Source organism: Eretmochelys imbricata, chromosome 9 (assembly GCF_965152235.1).
Source record: "Eretmochelys imbricata isolate rEreImb1 chromosome 9, rEreImb1.hap1, whole genome shotgun sequence".
NCBI classification, from domain to species: domain Eukaryota; kingdom Metazoa; phylum Chordata; order Testudines; family Cheloniidae; genus Eretmochelys; species Eretmochelys imbricata.
In genome coordinates, this window is record NC_135580.1 from 1,673,756 (window position 1) to 1,693,897 (window position 20,142).

Genomic DNA, 20,142 nt, shown 5'->3' on the forward strand with positions numbered 1-20,142 from the left:
AGTGCCGACCCTCCCTCTCCAGTTTGGGCTGTTGCTCCTTTGTCCATCTGTTGTCGTTTTCACTTAGAATTCTACTTAAAGGTTTAAGAATTTCCTCTTCCAAAAGGCCTTGTGAGCTCACATAATTGAGGGTTGAGCGGCTGTGTATTCCATCCTGTCCCCATGAGCACAGATAGCTGTAGTTTTTATTACAGACACTGAGCAGTGAATACATAGCACTGGGCCAGTGACATAGTCATATAATTCTGTTTTACAAAATGAATGTTTCCACAAAGCCATATGCAGTTATCAGCAGAATCCATGAGGAAATGTGCTCTTTTTTTTTTCTCTGTAAAGGTCAGTTAATAAATATCAAATCTGTATTTTGGCTGGAAGGAAAAGTGCAACACTTACTGCTCAAGTGTAACTTCGTTCATTTTCTGCTAATATTTCTGCTGTATCCACTGGCACTTTTCAGAGCCTGCCTCGGCTCTGAAGGCTTTCCCTGTTGATACTGTTTTATTAATTTGTTTTTGTGGTAGACTGGCACTCTTACTGAAGATGGCTTAGATCTTTGGGGGATCCAAAGAGTGGAAAATGCTCGGTAAGGACAAATGTGCTGTAATATTTGCATGGGAGAGAAGTTTGGTTTCATTATTTGTGATTGATATGAGAGCAAATCTGTAACTGGCACTCAGAGACTACAGTGATGAGCATGATAGAAGAACCTGTATAAAGTAGAAAAGAAACTGCGATATTTTCTGTTCCTGAATGTGCACAAAAAAGTGTCTAGAAAGGGGTACATATCAAAATGTGATTAAGACTTGGTGAAAAGTCCATGACACTTTCACACAGCTCTAAAATGTGGGTTAGCTAGCTGAGGTGGGAGGAACCACAATGGAATTATGAACAGAGCACAGAAACCATGCAAACCATGGCTGGGATGATTTAGTCGGGGATTGGTCCTGCTTTGAGCAGGGGGTTGGACTAGATGACCTCCTGAGGTCCCTTCCAACCCTGATATTCTATAATTCAAAGTGATTTGTGAGCTTGGTCTATGCACTTGTTTTTGACTTTATTATCACTGGCTGGTCAGGCTGTTTTATCTGAGTTAGCATGAACTTGATTCAGGCAACCCACTTTTACTTCCTGTGTAGACAGGCCCCATGTGAAGTTACAGGTGATCAAACCAGAGGTGGTTGACTACTTACATAGTGGGGATGGGGATTTCAAAGGAGCCTAAAAGGTGTACATGCCTGTATCCCATTGAAATTCAATGGGAGCTGGTTGCCTAACTCCCTTAGGCTCTACTGTAAATTCCAGCCTGGAGTCTTAATCCATTCCCTGTGTTGTGTGGAAAGGATACGCTTCAAAAGGCTTGTGTATCCAGTGTTCTGCTAATATAACCCTTTGGAATTATCTCATAATAAACTATTGTCGCACAAAGCACATCATCACTTCATTGGCTTTACTGTGTTCTGTGTTAGTTTCCTTTTTCCAGAAGATAGAGCTTGCAATGAGAGCCTGGTGAAGTCTCAGTTTGTTGCTTGCATGGCAACTTGTCACTCACTCACAAAAATTGAAGGAGTGCTTTCTGGGGACCCGCTTGATTTAAAGATGTTTGAAGCCATAGGATGGGTAAGTCCACTGGTTCTTTCAAGGGAATCAGCATTTCTAAGTGCAATAATATGAAATGTCACATAGTCATATGATATATGATCTGTTATATGCTTCCTCAGATTGCAAGATTTAAATTCCTAGGTGTGCTACAGTACTGGAGTGTCACTCTAAAGTGAGTGTGTCAACACAGAAACTCATGTTTTAAAAATACTTATTTCTCATACTGAAACCTGAATTATTGAAACTGAAAGAATTCTTAATATCTAATTTACTTTTCTCCAGTCTTGGGAGTGTGGGGTCAGTTTCTGGCACAGTGTTTGCACCCTTTTTTAGCTAAAACTTTTGAAGGAACCTTGGTCTATCTGCTCTTTCATTGGTATTTAATATTGTTGATTCTTAATAGAAATCCTGTTGAGAAAGATCAGTGCTCTTGATGTTGACTACTGGAATTTTTGTTGTTTCAGAAATATAATTGTCTGATGTAAAGTTAGTTAATGAAAGAAGTGAATTAGGTGTTGTTTTCATTTAGATTCTTGAAGAAGCAACTGAAGAGGAAACAGCTCTTCACAATCGAATAATGCCAACCGTGGTTCGACCTCCAAAACAGCTTCTTCCAGAATCCAAACCTGCCACAAATCAAGAAATGGTACAAAATGTCAAAGCAAATATAAACCTCTGTTCTGCACGCATTTTGTTCTTTAGCTTATTAGAGGAATTAAGAATGGATGCATATTCCCCATGTATTGTGGTCCTGCAGATCTAATCCTAAACAGGAACAGGACTGGTCACTACTTCTAAGGGAAAATTTAGGGAACACTCGGGTATTGCAGGAGTTGGTGATTGGGTAGAATGCACTACTCCCTTTGACACCAAATTAAAGCATCAGTATGATGATGCTCTGACCACTTCTGGTTGTTTTAAAGATACTATGATGCTTTTTGAAACAATTAGGTACCCTTACCTGGTAACTAGTTTGCCTCTGTATGCTCCCCATGTAGTAGCTGCAATATTCTCTTCTTACGTCCTGTCCTTAGGTGTTGAGTGGAGTTGGGAGTGCATTGTTAAACTCGTACCATGTTTCACAACAGGGGTCTGCATTTTAATTCCTCTAACAGCGCTGAATTTATAGCAATAAGGAATAATACTTAGCAATTCTCTAGCACCTTCAATCCATGAGTCTCTAAGGGTCTATGGAGAGGGTCCCAGAACCCAACCTCCAGCCTGAGCCTGGAAGTCTGCACAGTAATGAAACAGCCCTGCACGCTTGAGTTGGCTGGCGTGGGCCAGCCACAGGGTTTCTTTGCTGCATAGACATACCCCAAGTGCTTCTCAGCCTCTAATGAGTTACACCTCACCACCGTCTGTGAGGCAGGTAAGTTTTCTCCCCATGTGGAAGAACTGAGGCACAGGGACACATAGCACCGCTGTGGCAAAGCTGGGAATAAAATTCTTATCTACTGATGCCAGGCTCATCCTTTCACTGTTACACCCTATTTGTGAAGTGCTTTGGGATCATTTGGGGTGAAAGGCACTATAGAAATGCAAGACATTAATATCAAACTTATTAAGCCTAATTACAATGCAATGCCATTTAAATTGAAAATCTATCTTGTGGATGCAACTGGCATATTATATTCTTCAGGTGTATTACTGATATGATACATACCTGATAATAGCACTGGAAATACAGCTTGGAAATGAAGCTTTGTAGTAGATTGTTAGAAACAAAGTTGTTTTTTTTTTTTGGTCTTTTTTAGGAACTATTTGAGCTCTCGGTAAGTGTGAATATTTTTCCCTTTCCTAAGGAAATGGCTTTAAAAAAAATAAATAAAGGGGATAGATATGCCCAGCAACTCTCCCCCTTTGTTGTCTCTGATCAATTATACAGGCCAGTTATGAGATTGGAATTGTACGTCAGTTTCCGTTTTCTTCTGCTTTGCAACGCATGTGTGTAGTAGCAAGAGTGCTAGGGGAGAAGAGAATGGATGCTTTCATGAAAGGTGCCCCAGAGGTGATTGCCAGTTTGTGTAAACAAGAAACAGGTAAAGGAATAAACTGACTTTTCTCATAGAGTTCAGATGTGGTATGGGAGGTTTTAATAATTTTGTAATTGACTTTTTTTTTTTTTAAAGTTCCTGATGATTTTGAAACCATTTTGGAAGACTACACTAAGCAGGGCTTCAGAGTTATCGCTCTTGCTCACCGAAAATTGGAATCAAAACTTTCATGGCACAAAGCCCAGAATATTAACAGGTAAGAGGGGCTGCTTTTAATTGAGAACTAACTTATTTAAGACAATTAATACTAAAACATGCACTATTTACATTCTTTGTACTACTTGAATCGCCTGAAGGTTGCTTATTTTGGTTTTACCTAAATTACATCTACTGTCTATCTCTTTCTTCTGTGTCTACTCACCTGCAGTACCGTGCAGTGGGGTTGATATCCTGGACATTGGGCAGAGAAGCCTAAGGCAAACAAATGACTTTTGGTGATAAAGTGTGTGGTGTGGAACAGGCCTGACACTACAATGTACCATAACTGTTGTGTTGTGGTATCTGATGCAGGTCAACATGACAATCTCCACTTGCTTCACTCTGATGATATAAGCATATTTATGTAACAGAAGGTAATGCGTCCATTAAAGAGTCACTGGGTATGGTGTTCCTCACAACAACCAAACATGGAAGACATAATGGGGATTGTGAACCTGATTCTACACACTGTTGCACAAGGTCTGCACCCTGTTTGAGTAAGGGAGTTACAGCAGCTCTAAGCTGATGTACCAGAATAGAGAATCAGATTCCATGCTTCAGATGTGGAAGAATCAATAGAAGTAACTGAACATCCACGAAAGATGCCAGTGTCTTGCATACTTCCATGTTGTTCTGTCACAAAAGTGACAGAAGAAAATATGGAAAGTATGGTAGATCATGTGTCTATTTAGAAATCTCCAGAGCTTTGTGATCATTTTCATTTATTACCTGCACCTTTCCATGCAAGCTGCCTGGGAAAGTAATTAAAGTTGTGGCTTTGAAACAAAGACACAAAATTGGCTATAATTCTAATGACTTTCAAAGTATTCCATAAGATGCGCTCTTTGTAAAGCCAAAATTTAGTTTAGAAAGTTTTTCTCAGGGAAGAAGCTAGACATTGATATTTTAAAAAAAGTTTCTTATTCTTCTTCGAGTACTGTCTCTGTGGGTGCCACACGTCGGGTGTTTGTATGCCTTTGGAGCCCTTGATTGGAGATTTTCCATTAGCAGTGTCCGTTTGGCCCAGATGCGGTCTATGCGGTCTTGCACACTGCAAGTATATAGGGCTGTGTGGGTGAACCGCCCTCCATTTCTTCTCTACTGCCTCTGCCTGAGACAGGCTCTAGTGTGTCCACCTTTTGCATGCCTCAGGGTGTTTTGTAGTTGATCTGTAGTTAGTTTAGTGTTGGTTAGTTGCTGTTAGTATAGAATTAATTAGACACTAGTGAGAGTTGTGGGTATTTCCCTCTCTCTTCCCCCCCTTTTTTTCTCGGGAGCTCATTTGGCTTGGCTGGCATGCCTGCCTTGCCAGGTTTCAAACACTGCCTCTCTTGTTGGGAGGCTATCCCAGTCAGTGATGGCCACTCTAAGTGTGTCTGTTGCTTGGGAGAGTTCCAGAAGGCTAACGTCTGCCTGGCTTTCAAATCCTAGAGCACAGAAGAATTGGGAGACCAAATTGAACCTTCCAAAGATGGAATGCTCCCTTCAACCTGCTTCTGAGTAAGGTCAGCAGATCCCTGCATACATCTGTCTCCGGACAGACCCAGTGCCCCTTCAACTTTGTCCCAGGTCTCCCACCACAAGAAGCTGGCTCCCAAAAGGCCTCAATCCCCTGCTAAGTCTGCGGTGTCAGTCTTGGACCTCTCGACTCAGTACCGTGGACATGAATTACTCTTCTTCCGGTACCAGTGGGGGTCGGGAGATGCCAGAGCACTTCGGAGCATGGCACTAGCAGGCCCCGGAGTACTGTGTGGAAGGACAGCAAGGCCCAGGGCATGTACTCCTCTAGAACAGCACCATCTACATCAGACTTCTTAATGGTGCCTTCACGCTTGGCTCCATAAGCACGAGCAAAGCCACAGTGCCAGACACTTTTGGCTCCGGTGCCTACATGCTCAAGATCAACAGTACCATCCACCTCTTCTGCTATATCAATAACCCATTTCGCACAGGAGGAAGTCTGCTACTGCCAGGACTTGTCAGTGTTAGGCAAGTCGGTGTCCCCACTGCTTATGTGTACTGAACAACTCTTGGTACCTAGACCCTGGTGTCTGGATTGCCATTGCTTCCCAGTACCACAGGATTCTCTGCTGTTTTCTTTTGGGGGGCCCTCGATTGGAGGACATTGAGGACGGTGAAGGAGACATTCAGTCAGTCTCCCACTCTCAGTGTGGGGTTCCGTCCACATCGTTACAGGAACCCCTACTTCAACAAGGGTTCTTTCCCCATCAGGGATGGTGGGATCAGTCCTGGGTACCATCCCCTCTGTTATGTGGGCGCCCCAGTGGACATGCTGGGATTCTTGGGCAGTGTATAAGTAGGAATTTGCCAGACATCTGGCTCCATTGCACTGGGAGATGAGTTACACAGTCTCCTCCACCAAACCCCCAACATGAGGAGACCTTTGAAAAACAAGAGGCAAGGACAGACAAAGGCTACCCCTCACACTCCTATTTCGTCGTCATCTCCGGACAATGCAGTCATGGCTCCGTCACCACCGATGGCCAGCGATTTTCACCAGTTCCAGAACCTTCTGAAGAAGGTGGCTGACACCCTCCAGCAACCTCCTGAGGAGGTTAAAGACTCACAGCACAAACTCCTGGACATTCTACAGTTGGCTACACCCACCTGGATTGTGCTACCCATTAACGAAGTGCTTCTGGATCCAGTAAAGACTGTATGGCAAACTCCTGCCACCATCCCGCCAACTGGTAAAAAAGTAGATAAGAAATATTATATCCCCCCACCAGGGACTTAAAATTTTTGTTTTCCCATCCCCCATCTATTTCCCTGGTGGTGGATGCCATAAATGAGAGCAGGGTAACCAGTATTACTCCAGGTTTACCCCTTATGATAAAGACCAGAAGAGATTAGACCTTTTTGGCCAAAGGCCTATTCATCCGTGACTCTCCAATTTCATATTTCAAACTATCAGTCAGTTTTGCAGTCTTTATTGCACATCTTCCACAGGAGCATAGAGAGCACTTCCAGGCCATCATTAAGGAGGGTCAGTTATTAGCTGGAACCTCTCTCCAAGTGTCCTTACGTACCCCAGACGCTGCCACCAGAACAATCTCCACAGTAGTTGAGTATTCTTCTCAGTATTCTGAACCTTTCTTGGGAACCCTGACAGCTGGAGCCACAATGCCCTTTGCACGATTCCCAAGAAAGGTTCAGAATACTGTTGAGGACCTGCAGTTTGATAGTCAGAAGCTCTTCTTGGAAACCGTGGACAAGTCTCTGCACACGCTGAAGGACTACAGGGCCACAATGACGTCTCTTAGGAACAAGAGGAGATTTAGCAGGTCTCAGACTGCACAGAGACTGTGCCGAGTCCAGTTCTCTGGATTTCACAGAATCACTGAACCCTCTTGAAAGAGACAAATTCCAGAGGAAAAGAGCATCCCAGCCCCTTCAGTGAGTACCCAGTTATCATTGAAACAACACTTTGGGTTGGTTGAGGGTTGACTCCTCCCCCGCCTCCGAGTTTGCAAGCTGCAAACTTTTGCCACCACTTTTGGACACTTTTTTGCCATTAGCACCTTTCCCATCTGACAGGCCTGGCAGTATATTACAACAGACACGTGGGTCACGGAGGCTCTAACATCAGGCTACATCCTCCGCTTCGTGTCCCTTGCTCCCTCCCACCCTTGTTCCCCCTCCCTCTTCTGGGACCCCTCTCACAAGACTACAGATTCAAGAGGTAGACTCGCTCCATCATTTAGGAGCCACAGAACTGGTCCCATCCCCTCACGGCGGGGAAAGGGTTTTACTCAAAGTATTTTCTCATGCCAGAGAAGGACAGAGAGTTGAGACCAATCTTAGAACTAAGATGACTGAACAAATGTGTAAAGTCTCAAAAGTTCAGGATGGTGACTCTGGCAGTTATAATCCCTTCTCTAGAAGCGGGAGAATTGTTTTTTGGCTCTCACTCTACAGGACACCTATTTCCATACAGCAATACATCCCACACAGAGGAAACACTGTGGGCCAGGATCATTTTCAATATCAAGTACTTCCTTTTTGTCTCTGTTCTCAAAGGATCTAGCAGTAGTCGCTGCTTACCTTTGGCAAGAAGTAATTTGAGTTTTCCCATATCTCGATGACTGGCTACTCAAGGGTTGATCTTACAAAATGGAACTAACTTCCCCAGACAGCCCCTCCCTCCCCCACCCCGATTTGGATCTCCAGCTAAATGTAAAAGAATGCGCAGCCCTATATGCCCTTGTGCGTGGCACGAGATTGTACAGTGCAGATGCGTGGGCTAAACAGACAGAAAATCTCCGATCAAGGACTCCAGAGCTGCACAAGCACCCACAGAGAGACGCACCTCAAAGAGATGCAGGTACTGCACAAAATGAGTGACTTCTTTTCCACTTTTGTGATTACGTTTTATTTTTCCTTAAATAAATAAACTAATTAAAAATGAACAGAAATTATTTCTCAGATCACTTATGAGGCTGAATCTTTTTATTATTTTTCACAATTAAAAATAAAACCGTTCTCTTTGCTTTGCCAGAATAGCAGAGTCACATTGTTTTAAAAAAACGTCCATCCTACACCAATTAGCTGTAATTTTTCTGAAAATGATTTCCCTTGTTCTTACAGAGATGCCATTGAAAGCAACATGGATTTTATGGGGTTAATTATAATGCAAAACAAACTAAAGCAAGAAACCCCGGCTGTACTTGAAGACTTGCATAAAGCCAACATTCGCACAGTCATGGTTACAGGTTAGAATATAGTTAATCCAACATTTTGGGAACAAATAAATGTATTGTTTTGAAAGGGTATAATGCTTTTTTCCCCATCTATGTGTTCTATAGTCTATGTGGGTTGTTATATTTAACATCCAGCATGCAAAGTGAGTTGTATTTAGTTTCTCTGGTCCAAGTTCACTCTCTTGTATAGAAAAAGTTTGATATTGTACAGAAAGAAGAAGAGAAAGGGACAATAACATTTCTGCTTTTGGTATCTGAGGAGAGGAAGTATGATCTTGTGACAACCCACAAGACTAAGAGCCAGAAGATCTAGATTCTGTTCCTTATTCTGCTGTATACTCCCTGTGTGGCTTGGGACAAGTCGTTTAACTGATCTGTGCCTCAGTTTCCCCATCAGTAAAAGGAGGGGTGTATAGGGGTATGAGGCTTAGTTCAATAATATGTATAAAGCACTTTTGAGATGCTTGGAAGGAAGATGCAATGGAAATTCACATCAATCTGAGTTGTGCTATTTGTTAAAAATTATGCATTTATTTGGGGTGAAAAAAAGAAAAAAAATTAAATTGTTGTATAGATGTACCAAAAGTCTACCTTACTGTAATAATATCCAAGAGTGAACTGTGAACAATGCTGTGGTGATTCTGTGCTTGTTTCTGTGGTTGATTGATAGTTATTTTGATTGAATTAATTGATCTGACCTGTAGTTCTTCTGAATAAGCCTTCCTGCTCCACTGTATTTCAGTAGAGTTAAAAGTGGTCTGTCCATCTGCCTCTTTTTCATTGTTTCTCCAGGAATATTTCTGTTTCTAGCTTTTACATCTTGGTAGGTATGGAGTAGACCTGAGACTTCTGCTGCCTATGAAAATGGATAGTGGACATCTTGCAGAAATTAAACTCAGACACAGAAGATACCGTAACAACTGACATTACTACCCTGGAAGAGAAAAGGGAAAAGATTTGGTTGTGAAATAGCGAAGTGGGTCACTCAGGGTTAGTTTTGTGAGGTTTGCGCAGACTAGAATGATACTGCTACGCAAGGAAAGCTAGAAATATTGTTGTAATTTAAAATGTTTGGCGGATTAGTCACAAGACGCAGAGCGCAGAGACACAAGTAGGTGGAAATGTGCATATATAATTATATCAGGTTTCAGAGTAGCAGCTGTGTTAGTCTGTATTCACAAAAAGAAAAGGAGGACTTGTGGCACCTTAGAGACTAACCAATTTATTTGAGCATAAGCTTTCGTGAGCTACAGCTCACTTCATCGGATGCATAAAAGTGGAAAATGCAGTGAGGATATTTTTATACACACAGACCATGAAAAAATGGGTGTTTATCACTTCAAAAGGTTTTCTCTCCCCCCACCTCACTCTCCTGCTGGTAATAGCTTATCTAAAGTGATCACTCTCCTTACAATGTGTATGATAATCAAGGTGGGCCATTTCCAGCATGAATCCAGGGTTTAACAAGAAAGTCTGAGGAGCGGGGGGAGGGGAGGAAAAAACAAGGGGAAATAGGTTACTTTTTATAATGATTCAACCACTCCCAATCTCTATTCAAGCCTAAATTAATTGTATCCAATTTGCCAATGAATTCCAATTCAGCAGTTTCTTGCTGGAGTCTGGTTTTGAAGTTTTTCTGTTGTAATATCGCAACTTTCATGTCTGTAATCGCGTGACCAGAGAGATTGAAGTGTTCTCCGACGGGTTTTTGAATGTTACAATTCTTGATGTTTGATTTGTGTCCATTTATTCTTTTGTGGAGAGACTGTCTGGTTTGGTCAATGTACATGGCAGGGGGCATTGCTTGCACATGATGGCATAGATCACATTGGTAAATGTGCAGGTGAATGAGCCTCTGATAGTGTGGCTGATGTTATTAGGCCCTGTGATGGTGTCCCCTGAATAATTATATATTGTCCTGGAATGAAAGGTGCTATATAAATGCAGGGACAAAGAGTCAGGACCTGGATTTTATTGCCTGCTATATGGCTTGCTTTTCATATGACCTTGCATAAGTCACTTTGGGTCATATTTTTAAAAGGATGCATGCTTCCTAAATACCCCCAAAACAAACTGTATACCCTCTGAAACATGCACAAGACTGTCAGGGCTGTATCTCTGTCCCCCCACCCTCTTCTCCCCCCCAGTACAATGAAATGGATAATAGTAGGTATTTAATAATCATAGAAGATCCGGGTTGGAAGGGACCTCAGGAGGTCATCTAGTCCCACCCCGTGCTCAAAGCAGGACCAATCCCCAACTAAATCATCCCAGCCAGGGCTTTGCCAAGCCGGGCCTTAAAACCCTCTAAGGATGGAGATTCCATCACTTCCCTAGGTAACCCATTCTAAGTGCTTCACCACCCTCCTAGTGACTAGTAACCTAGTTTTTCCTAATACCCAACCTAGACCTCCCGCACTGCAACTTGAGACCATTGCTTCTTGTTCTGTCATCTGCTACCACTGAGAACAGTCTAGATCCATCCTCTTTGAAACTCCCCTTCAGGCAGTTGAAGGCTGCTATCAAATCCCCCTTCACTCTTCTCTTCTGCAGACTAAATAAGACTAAATACCAGGAGGTACAATATCATGATTGTCTGCGGATTTTAATTGTTGTAAGGAAGTAATTGATGCCAGTGAGACAGATCTGCTGCTCCTGCTATTTAAAGCAGGTTTTAATTAAGTATGATCCTTTCCTGATGATCATCTATATTGCCATTTGTTTAATGAAACCCTTTTTTTACTTTACTTGCTTAACAGGTGATAACATGTTAACTGCTGTCTCTGTGGCTAGAGACTGTGGAATGATTCTACCTCAGGATAAGGTCATTATTGCTGAAGCACTACCTCCAAAGGATGGGCAAGTTGCCAGGGTAAACTGGCATTATGCAGATACCTTCACAAAACGCACTAATTCATCACCAGCCATTAACTCACAGGTAATTTCTGCATTGCTTTATCTCGACAAGTGTTAGCATGAGTTTAATACTAGGTTCGCTTATTTCGTTTCCTTAAATTATTCTAGTACATAGTTGTACAAGTCATAATAAATGCACTACTTAACTTACCAAGGAAAATGCAACAAAATGTGATCCCATAAGTACAGCACAATTCTGCCATTCACAATGTGGGGCTGGCTTAGAACTGCAAACTGTTTCAAGAAACAAATTCCTATGATTTGATCTTTCACTGAACTCTGCTTGATTTAATTAACAACTAAAACTCAGAGTTGATTCATTTTCAGTCTGGAAAAATTGTCTGAGACCATCTGAGGAAATCTGGCTCAGATGCACTCAGCTGGCCAGCAGGGTGTGCCTCTCTATTGCAGAAGCTGTCCATTGGCCAGCACACCGAAATCCTAACCCTCGGCGTAGTTGGGAAGCCATCAGCTTTACCTGTGGCAGAGCAGCCTCATTTTAAGGCCCTTAGTGTAAACTACACCTGAGAGAGAGATTGTAATGATAGTAATATGTATACTGCTGTTCTCCTCTTCACACCACTGTGCACACATTAAAATCATGAAATTACATTGAAACAGAACTTTGCTCTTGAGGGAACAGATCTACTCAAGTGCTGGGTTTTGTCCTCTTCGGGGGAAAAACGTAAATATATTGAAACCTGTCTCAAAGACAACAGCTTTACTGAACACTGGCCTGCATAAAGATACCACCCCAAGATATATTATACCGTGTTAAATTGCCTCCATTTACGAGCTTGATCTTATTCCCATTTGAGTCAGCTAAGGAAAACCCCATTTGTCATCAGTGCTGCAGGGGAGTGTCCTGAACGACCACCTTTCCAAAGCAGCAAAACACTGCCCAGTTGCAGAGACCGGCCCCAGACACAGCAGCATCCTCACGTGTGAGACCTGTGACTCCATGTCATTTGTGCCCGGGGGCTCTGCATGCTCTAGTTCCGCTTATTGCGTTACGTTTTAAAACACCAACCTGCAGTAAAATATCAAGTGTTACTCCAAACACATGTTAAAAACATAACTGGTAGAATGGTGCTGCAGCTGCAGGCGACTTTCATACATCAAAAATCTGTTTTTATTAAAGGGCTCGTTCTAAAATATTTATTTATAATTAACTGTGTAATAAACCGTAGAATTTTTGCTATTAAATAAGTGTGATTTAATCTTACAAGGTTTCCTGCACCTCAAATTAAAATTCTCAGCAACCTTTATTAAAGCTATATTTCCAAAGATACTACTTCTGTTGGTCCTTTGTGTAGTGTCTTAAAATATAAAGAATATGGGTAAGTATATTATGACTAAAATAACCAAAGTTCCTTGTTTTGATACAGGATATTCCAATTAAATTGGTCCATGAAAGTCTTGAGGGCCTCCAGCTGACTAAATACCATTTTGCAATGAATGGAAAGTCATTTGCAGTGATCCTGGAGCATTTTCAGGACCTTGTGCCCAAGGTTAGTAACCTGACTGGTGTTTGGCCTTTTGGAGGATGTGCAGATTTTGCACTGTGACTAATGCTGGTAAGAAATCTGTTGTCTTTCAGCTGGTGTTGCATGGCACTGTATTTGCCCGCATGGCACCTGATCAGAAAACCCAGCTAGTGGAAGCGTTGCAAAATGTGGAGTGAGTATTTGTTTGTTTCTGAAAACGTTGTGTGTTTAGTGTGTGAGAAAAATGTTCTTAGGTGAAAACAGAGCATTTTACTGTTTGAGCTGTTTACATTTAGCCTGATAAAAAGGCTAGACTATGAAATCTTAGTTGACTAATCGGACCGTTAATAGGGCTGTTTCCAAAATAGTGTCATTTTTCGGAGGACTGTGAAACACAGTTTTTTTAAATAGCTGCTTTTTCAGGAGGTTGCAACGGAAGGATTTAATTTGGCACCGCATCAATTTAGCCTAAATTGACCAGTGTGTTTCTGAGGCATAATCAAAAATCTTGTTACTTGGTTTAGGATGAACTGTTCAGTAGAAATTAACTGAGGATCTTATTAAACAAGTAAATATTTATGGGATGAATTCTGTGTGTTCCATCATTCATGTCCCGTCAAATTGGCTCCTACTTTTTCTTTGTTTTTTAAAGGGGATTAGCCAAATGGCTGGTTTACTTTTGCCGCTGTATTTTTTTCTCCTGATGTAGGTTTTTCTAGTTTTAGTGATAGTTTCCATCTGATACCTTAGAAATAATTTGTTGAAAAAATATGTAATAAAATATTGCAAGATGCACCTTACCCAAGCTCTAGAGGCAGCATGGTGCAGTAGATGAAGTATGGGAAAGGTGGTCGCAAACTTCTGAGTTTTAATCCTGGCTATGGCATTGTCCATAGCTTGCTTCTTGACCTGGGGCAAGTCACTTAACTTTTCTGCCTCAGTTTCCCTATCTACATAATGATAATAGTAATAATCTGCTATCCTGAGGATTTGTTAAAGTCTGTACAGCATTTGGAAAGCGTAAGGTTGTATAAAAGTGTTCAGTATAATTGGAGTTAAGTATTACAGTTATGGAATGAAGTAGAATGCTGACACTTGTCTGGTTTTTATAGTTACTATGTTGGCATGTGTGGAGATGGTGCAAATGACTGTGGTGTAAGTACACTTCTATTTTGTTTAAGGAGCTATTGTCACATTATTGTGAATTGTAAAGCTAAAAGATTATTAAAAAATCTCTAACTATCCTCATGATAACTGGCAGGCACTGAAGAAGGCCCATGGTGGTATATCACTGTCTGAACTTGAGGCTTCTGTGGCATCACCATTCACCTCCAGAACCTCTAGTATTTCCTGTGTGCCAAACCTTATCAGGTAACACACCTCAGAATTTTCAACAAACTGTTTTGCATAAGTAGATGTGGTTGATAGAGCACGGTGTGCCTTGCAATATCCTACATGCCAGCAATATGAAATCAAAGCACTGTGTGCCTGTTTTTCTCCATACACAGTTTAACTTGCTGTTTGATATGAGAGGGGCCCAGTTTGGATCCTGAGGATTAGACATAACCCGTAATATTTTTCGCTTTTAGTAAAGGCACTCTGGGAGTAATGTATTGTATTTCCACAGAATGATCCCATATGTTTTTATCCCAATTTTTATCCATGTAAAATTAATTTCTTCCTTAAAGTTGTGAGTGAGCCTTTAGCCATCCAAAGTAGTCTGAAGGTATATTAAATGTCCTAAGAATTAATTGATTTTCTGCCATTAGAAATCAGGATTAATTTTTTGGAGTTTACGGGCAGCTTTAACAACAATTCTAATATCTGTGCTCTTGGAGAGAGACCATTCAGGACTGAAAAAGCTGTGGTTTGTGCCACAGATTTTGTTCATGTCCTGAAGTGCAGTTCTGCTCCGAAGAGTGACAGTAAAAGAGGCACTTGGGGTTTCATGTTTGTCTCAATGATTGCTGGACCAGATTTACTCTGTTTACATTTATAAAGGTGTCTCTTTCTAGGTGTTGTCAGTCCCTGCAAACTTAACCTGGGGTCTGAGAGGCAAGCAATGTTCTTTCCTGCTTGTGCATAATCACCAGCACTAAAAATTCTTCTGGCAACTTCTGCCCTTAGCGATAACTTTGGGGGAAACCCATTGAAGTTTCAAATGGAGATGCTGAGAACTGATTTTTGTCCCAGTAACTGGAGCTTGGCTAACAACTTTCCCGATGCACAAGCCAGAATAGAACCCGGTTCGGTCTACTGCAGCTGTGCAGGTCTGTGATAAGTGCTCAGAAGTAATGTAAAAAGAAAGGGAGTACTTGTGGCACCTTAGAGATTAACACATTTATTTGAGTGTAAGCTTTCGTGAGCTACAGCTCACTTCATCGGACGAAAGGTTACGCTCAAATAAATTTGTTAGTCTCTAAGGTGCCACAAGTCCTCCTTTTCTTTTTGGGAATACAGACTAACATGGCTGCTACTCTGAAACCAGAATCATAGAATCATAGAATATCAGGGTTGGAAGGGACCTCAGGAGGTCATCTAGTCCAACCCCTGCTCAAAGCAGGACCAATCCCCAATCAAATCATCCCAGCCAGGGCTTTACCCAGAAGTAATGTGTGTCCCCGAAGTCAGAAGATGGGATTCTGGGTGCTCCCAGAGAGCATGTCTGTTGAGTAAAAAGGTGCCACCCTAGAAGAGAGGTGCATTTTAATTTATTGATTGGTTTTCCAGTAAACCTTTTTAAAATTAAACAGCATCAAGCAGAAATGTGGTGATTCTCTGTAGATGGCTTGTTCACAATTGTGATCTGCTAGCAAATGTATTCTCACCCCCCTCCTCCCCTTTTTTTTCTTCTCAGTTTCTTTACATGTTTCTGACCTTTCGATCTTTAGCTGAAAATATCTCACTGCGTTGGCTATTCTGTTCAGTGCTAGCTATCTTTTTGCTAACCAGGCTATAATTGTTGGCTTAAATGGCTTTAGTTATATGGATGTATTTGTTTTTACAGGGAAGGCCGTGCTGCTTTAATAACTTCCTTTTGCGTATTTAAGTTTATGGCTTTGTACAGCATTATCCAGTATTTCAGCGTTACCCTACTATATTCTGTGAGTATTTGACAATATAGCACTTGAAACATTATTAAATATAATTCAAAGGGCTTAAGATAAGCAAATTAACCTCTGGCTGGTGCAAATTAATGTACTGTCAATTTCTTTGGGAGCTTGGTGATTATGGTAAGATTCATCGTGTCTTCGTTCTCTAGATAATGTATATAATGGTCATCGAAAAATATTACAATTTTGCCTTTGATGACTAGCTAACTTTACCACGGTATTCACAGTATTTCATAAAAAGCAAAGGAGTACTAGTGGCACCTTAGAGACTAACCGATTTATCTGAGCATAAGCTTTCGTGAGCTACAGCTCACTTCATCGATGAAGTGAGCTGTAGCTCATGAAAGCTTATGCTCAGGTAAATTGGTTAGTCTCTAAGGTGCCACAAGTCCTCCTTTTCTTTTTGCGAATACAGACTAACACGGCTGTTACTCTGAAACCTGACAGTATTTCATGTCCTTCTCAGTAGTTAGTATAAGGAATACTGTGGTAACATTTTCTGTTTGTTAAAGGCAAAAAAACCAAAATCAGGTTATAACGGCTCTCAGAACTGCTGTGATGGAGGTATGTACCCAGAGAGAGCAATAAAATACTAAAATCTAACAGAACGGGTAGAATGAAGACCTGTTTTTCCATTTTTACCATGCCATGGTATCAACAACTACCCAAAGGAACGGTACTGTAAACAAAATGGCACGTCAGTAATGACATACAACTGGAGACAGAGCAACTGGAAGATACTGAGTTGTGGGGAAGAAAATGGGTTGGGTGTATTTTGGCAGAAATGACCTAATTTAAAAAGGCCCTCAGTGGAAATTCCTTCCACTTTAACTGTTGGCTAATTCACCTCTGTATCTTTAATTCAGAATACCAGTTAGTAGTAAGGGAGTTTTGGAGTAGCAGCTTTGAGCCATATGCTATGTGATTAAATTATTGGGATTTTCTGGTATAGAACCCTTAGGGAACTTCAGGGTTTAAGATAGCCTTTGTTTGCTGGGTGTAGGCAGCATTGTAATCTACTCATTTGGCCAAAGAACAACTTACACTTAAAAACTACCTAGAAATTGATGTGAATCTGCATGCTTTAGTGTCATACAGTACATTGGTACCACAGGGTTTGATTCTGTGCACAGTACTCCTGACTCCCACAGACTTTGGACACTCACCCATTGTTTATAAAGTTTCGGTTCAAGTATTCATGTAGATGAATTTTTTTAAAAAGCTGTAAAATGAGTAATATTGTCCTTGTGTTTTCTGTATAGATCCTGAGTAATTTAGGAGATTTCCAGTTTCTTTTCATCGATCTGGCAATCATTTTGGTGGTTGTCTTTACCAGTGAGTATTGTGCTGAATTACTTCTCATGCTTTGCTTGATTAGCAATCAGCTGTTTAATTAACTAGGAAAAAAGAGCAAATGTGTGTCTCAAGCACATACTTTTTAGCATCTTGTTAAATATTCCTATTAACCATCACTATGACTTGTGGTTTGGTAGCTGTAAAGGCTCCATCTCAAAAGTATGAGTCAACTAAATGATAAAGTACACACATTTCTGACAGGTGTCCCCCTGCATCTTTCTTCTACAGTTCTGCATGTAGCTATAGTATAGGAGGGAGATGGGGTTATTTAAAAAAACCCCGAAGGTAAAAAACCTGTTACTTCTTGTTTTAAATACCATTGTTCATGTAAATGGTCTAAATGTACATTGTTAGTTATGTCTGCCATGCCAGTAAGTATTTTCCTGGTTGTCCTTGGGCAGCCACAGGTCTCTTGTGGCCCTTGTGCTTTTTTTGTGTGATTTCTGCTTTCGTTCAGTAGTTACTGTTTCATTGTCAGATGTTCTCCCAGTCTCTGCACACTGGGGATGGGTAGGAGAAGGGACTGACCTTTCCCCCCCCCCCCACCCCGCCTCCCACCTGACACACATCAGCAGGCAAGGGGCACAGGAACCTCCTTCTCTCCTTCCCTTCCTATCCCACGAGAGAGAGATGCCACTTACGTCGGTCGCTCCTTAAGGGAATGTAGGAGAAAAGGGTGAACAAACCGTGGGAATAATCCCCAAAACAGTGTATGAATTAGAAAATCTAATGCTGAAGTATTGCACTAAATCGGAGTGAGCTCAGGTATCTGACGTTGTGTCAGCACACAGAGTTGATTAGCAGTCATGATGTCATGAATGCAGCTTTTGGCAGTACAGTGAGGCTGAAATTTGACCAATAGCGAGTAGGCATTATTTAAAGAGTTACGGCTCATTTCATCCAAAAGATCATGGTGCGATTACACTTTGTTGTTTACATTTTCACAAGTGGATTTTTTCTTATGCACAAGAGATTACAGTCTCACTTGTGCTGTAGGCATATGTATTTATCCACACTTGTAAAGCAAGCAGATAGTGATTAGCTCAGGGGATTTTAGCAGAATTATTATTGCTCTTGAAATTGAATTATACTGTCTCAAGACAAAGACCGGGAACCTGTAATTGCTGCTGATTTTTACAGGTGCCATGAAGATGGGAAGGCTGGTCTACCTCTGCTGCTACTCTGGCCCCCTGTTCCTTGGCTGCCCTGGGTGCCACAAGGCTGGGTTAGCCAATGGGAGGCTGGTTTTCTCCATCTCTGTGACAGCAGCCTATTGAGATGCTGCCTTGTGCAAACTGATGCACGTTACTAGGACTCAGAACCACCAAAGCAATTTGGGACAATGCAAATATCTGAAAATCTCAAGCAGAACATTCTGAAGCTTTGTCTAGGCTACGAGGGAGGAGTGAGAGTCCCCGGGTTACGTACACATACTTGTACTAGCTCTCATCCAGCCTGTGTGCGTATAAACAGCTGTGTAGTCATGGTAGCCCAGAGGCATGGCTGAACCAGGCCAAGTGCTTACCCCCCAGTTTTAGGCAGCTACTACTTGTGCTAACGTGGCTACTTATCCTCTTGCGAGCCCAAGGAGAGCTAGCGTGGTATGGTACGGGAGCAGGGGAATCATACCCAGACCTCCTAGCGTACACATAGCCTAATTCCATAGAAGTTTAACAAAATAATACTTGGAAATGTGCAGATTATAAACTCCTTGATTTTCTTTCTCCCAATACAGTGAGTTTAAATTCCGCTTGGAAGGAGCTTGTTGCACAAAGGCCACCTTCAGGTCTCATCTCAGGTCAACTTCTCTGCTCAGTTCTGTCTCAGATTATCACCTGCCTGAGTTTTCAAACCATAGGATTTATTTGGGTCAAACAACAACCCTGGTATGAGCCCTGGACCACACAGTCAGAGTAAGTTGTACACTGGTAAATACAGAATATGGTAACACTGATTAGGGGGAATGGTTTATAAATATTTTAATGCCCTTTGGTAACTAGCAAATTCCAAGGTGCCTTTCACATGGCAACTGGCTAATGGGCAGTTTTCCTTGCCATGGAAGGAGAAAAGGCTTCTGATTTCTTGGAATCAAACTACAACGGGATTCTTGCCTTGAGTGAGCCTCAGCTTGCCCTGACAGCCTCTTTCACAGAACTGGAGGTCTCCCTCTTCCCTGCTGCCTGTAAGATTCATGTGGGGACCAGTAGGGAAAGGTGGGGTCATGTCAGATGATCAGGATATGGTGTGTGGAAGAATTGGCAAAGGGTTGGGGATGCTGCAAGGTGAGCAGAGAGTGAGAGATGATTTGCCCTCTTGGAGGAAGACGAATAATCTTCTCATACTCAGGAAGTTACATCAGGGCAAGCGGCCTAATGGACTTCATTTTGTCCGGGTTAGGAGGATTAGTGAAGCATGTGTTATGGGATTGGGATGCTAGAGGTGAAGTACAGAAGAAGTTTCACTGAGCTGCAGTACCACCGTGTAGAATACTACGGTACCATATTCTAAGGGTTGAAGATAATGTACTGGGGGAGTTCTATGACCCCCTTATAAGGAATGGCTGCAGGGACCACAAGAGACCATCAGAGATGGACTATCAATGTTTACATCACTGTGTGGAGGGTGGAAAGGAAGGGAAAGTAATCATCTTTGTATGATAGTCTGATGTGCTAAGATAGAGTCTTAGCAATTACTT

General features: G+C 41.7%; 1 protein-coding gene across 3 annotated transcripts in view; it reads left to right on the forward strand.

Annotated features, from left to right (window-relative positions):
* Nucleotides 1–20,142, forward strand: part of ATP13A3 (ATPase 13A3) — a 72,233-nt gene that overhangs the window by 37,169 nt on the left and 14,922 nt on the right. For 2 of the 3 annotated variants that reach the window (XM_077827353.1, XM_077827355.1), the window contains exons 14-28: nucleotides 522–583; nucleotides 1,467–1,617; nucleotides 2,129–2,245; nucleotides 3,357–3,374; nucleotides 3,488–3,641; nucleotides 3,732–3,852; nucleotides 8,463–8,587; nucleotides 11,335–11,513; nucleotides 12,880–13,002; nucleotides 13,092–13,171; nucleotides 14,091–14,133; nucleotides 14,240–14,349; nucleotides 15,986–16,082; nucleotides 17,354–17,426; nucleotides 19,183–19,360. In XM_077827353.1, coding sequence (XP_077683479.1) covers nucleotides 522–583; nucleotides 1,467–1,617; nucleotides 2,129–2,245; nucleotides 3,357–3,374; nucleotides 3,488–3,641; nucleotides 3,732–3,852; nucleotides 8,463–8,587; nucleotides 11,335–11,513; nucleotides 12,880–13,002; nucleotides 13,092–13,171; nucleotides 14,091–14,133; nucleotides 14,240–14,349; nucleotides 15,986–16,082; nucleotides 17,354–17,426; nucleotides 19,183–19,360 — 1,631 coding nt within the window. The remainder of the gene's footprint in view (nucleotides 1–521; nucleotides 584–1,466; nucleotides 1,618–2,128; nucleotides 2,246–3,356; nucleotides 3,375–3,487; nucleotides 3,642–3,731; nucleotides 3,853–8,462; nucleotides 8,588–11,334; nucleotides 11,514–12,879; nucleotides 13,003–13,091; nucleotides 13,172–14,090; nucleotides 14,134–14,239; nucleotides 14,350–15,985; nucleotides 16,083–17,353; nucleotides 17,427–19,182; nucleotides 19,361–20,142) is intronic. The other variant, XM_077827354.1, reaches the window with a different exon arrangement.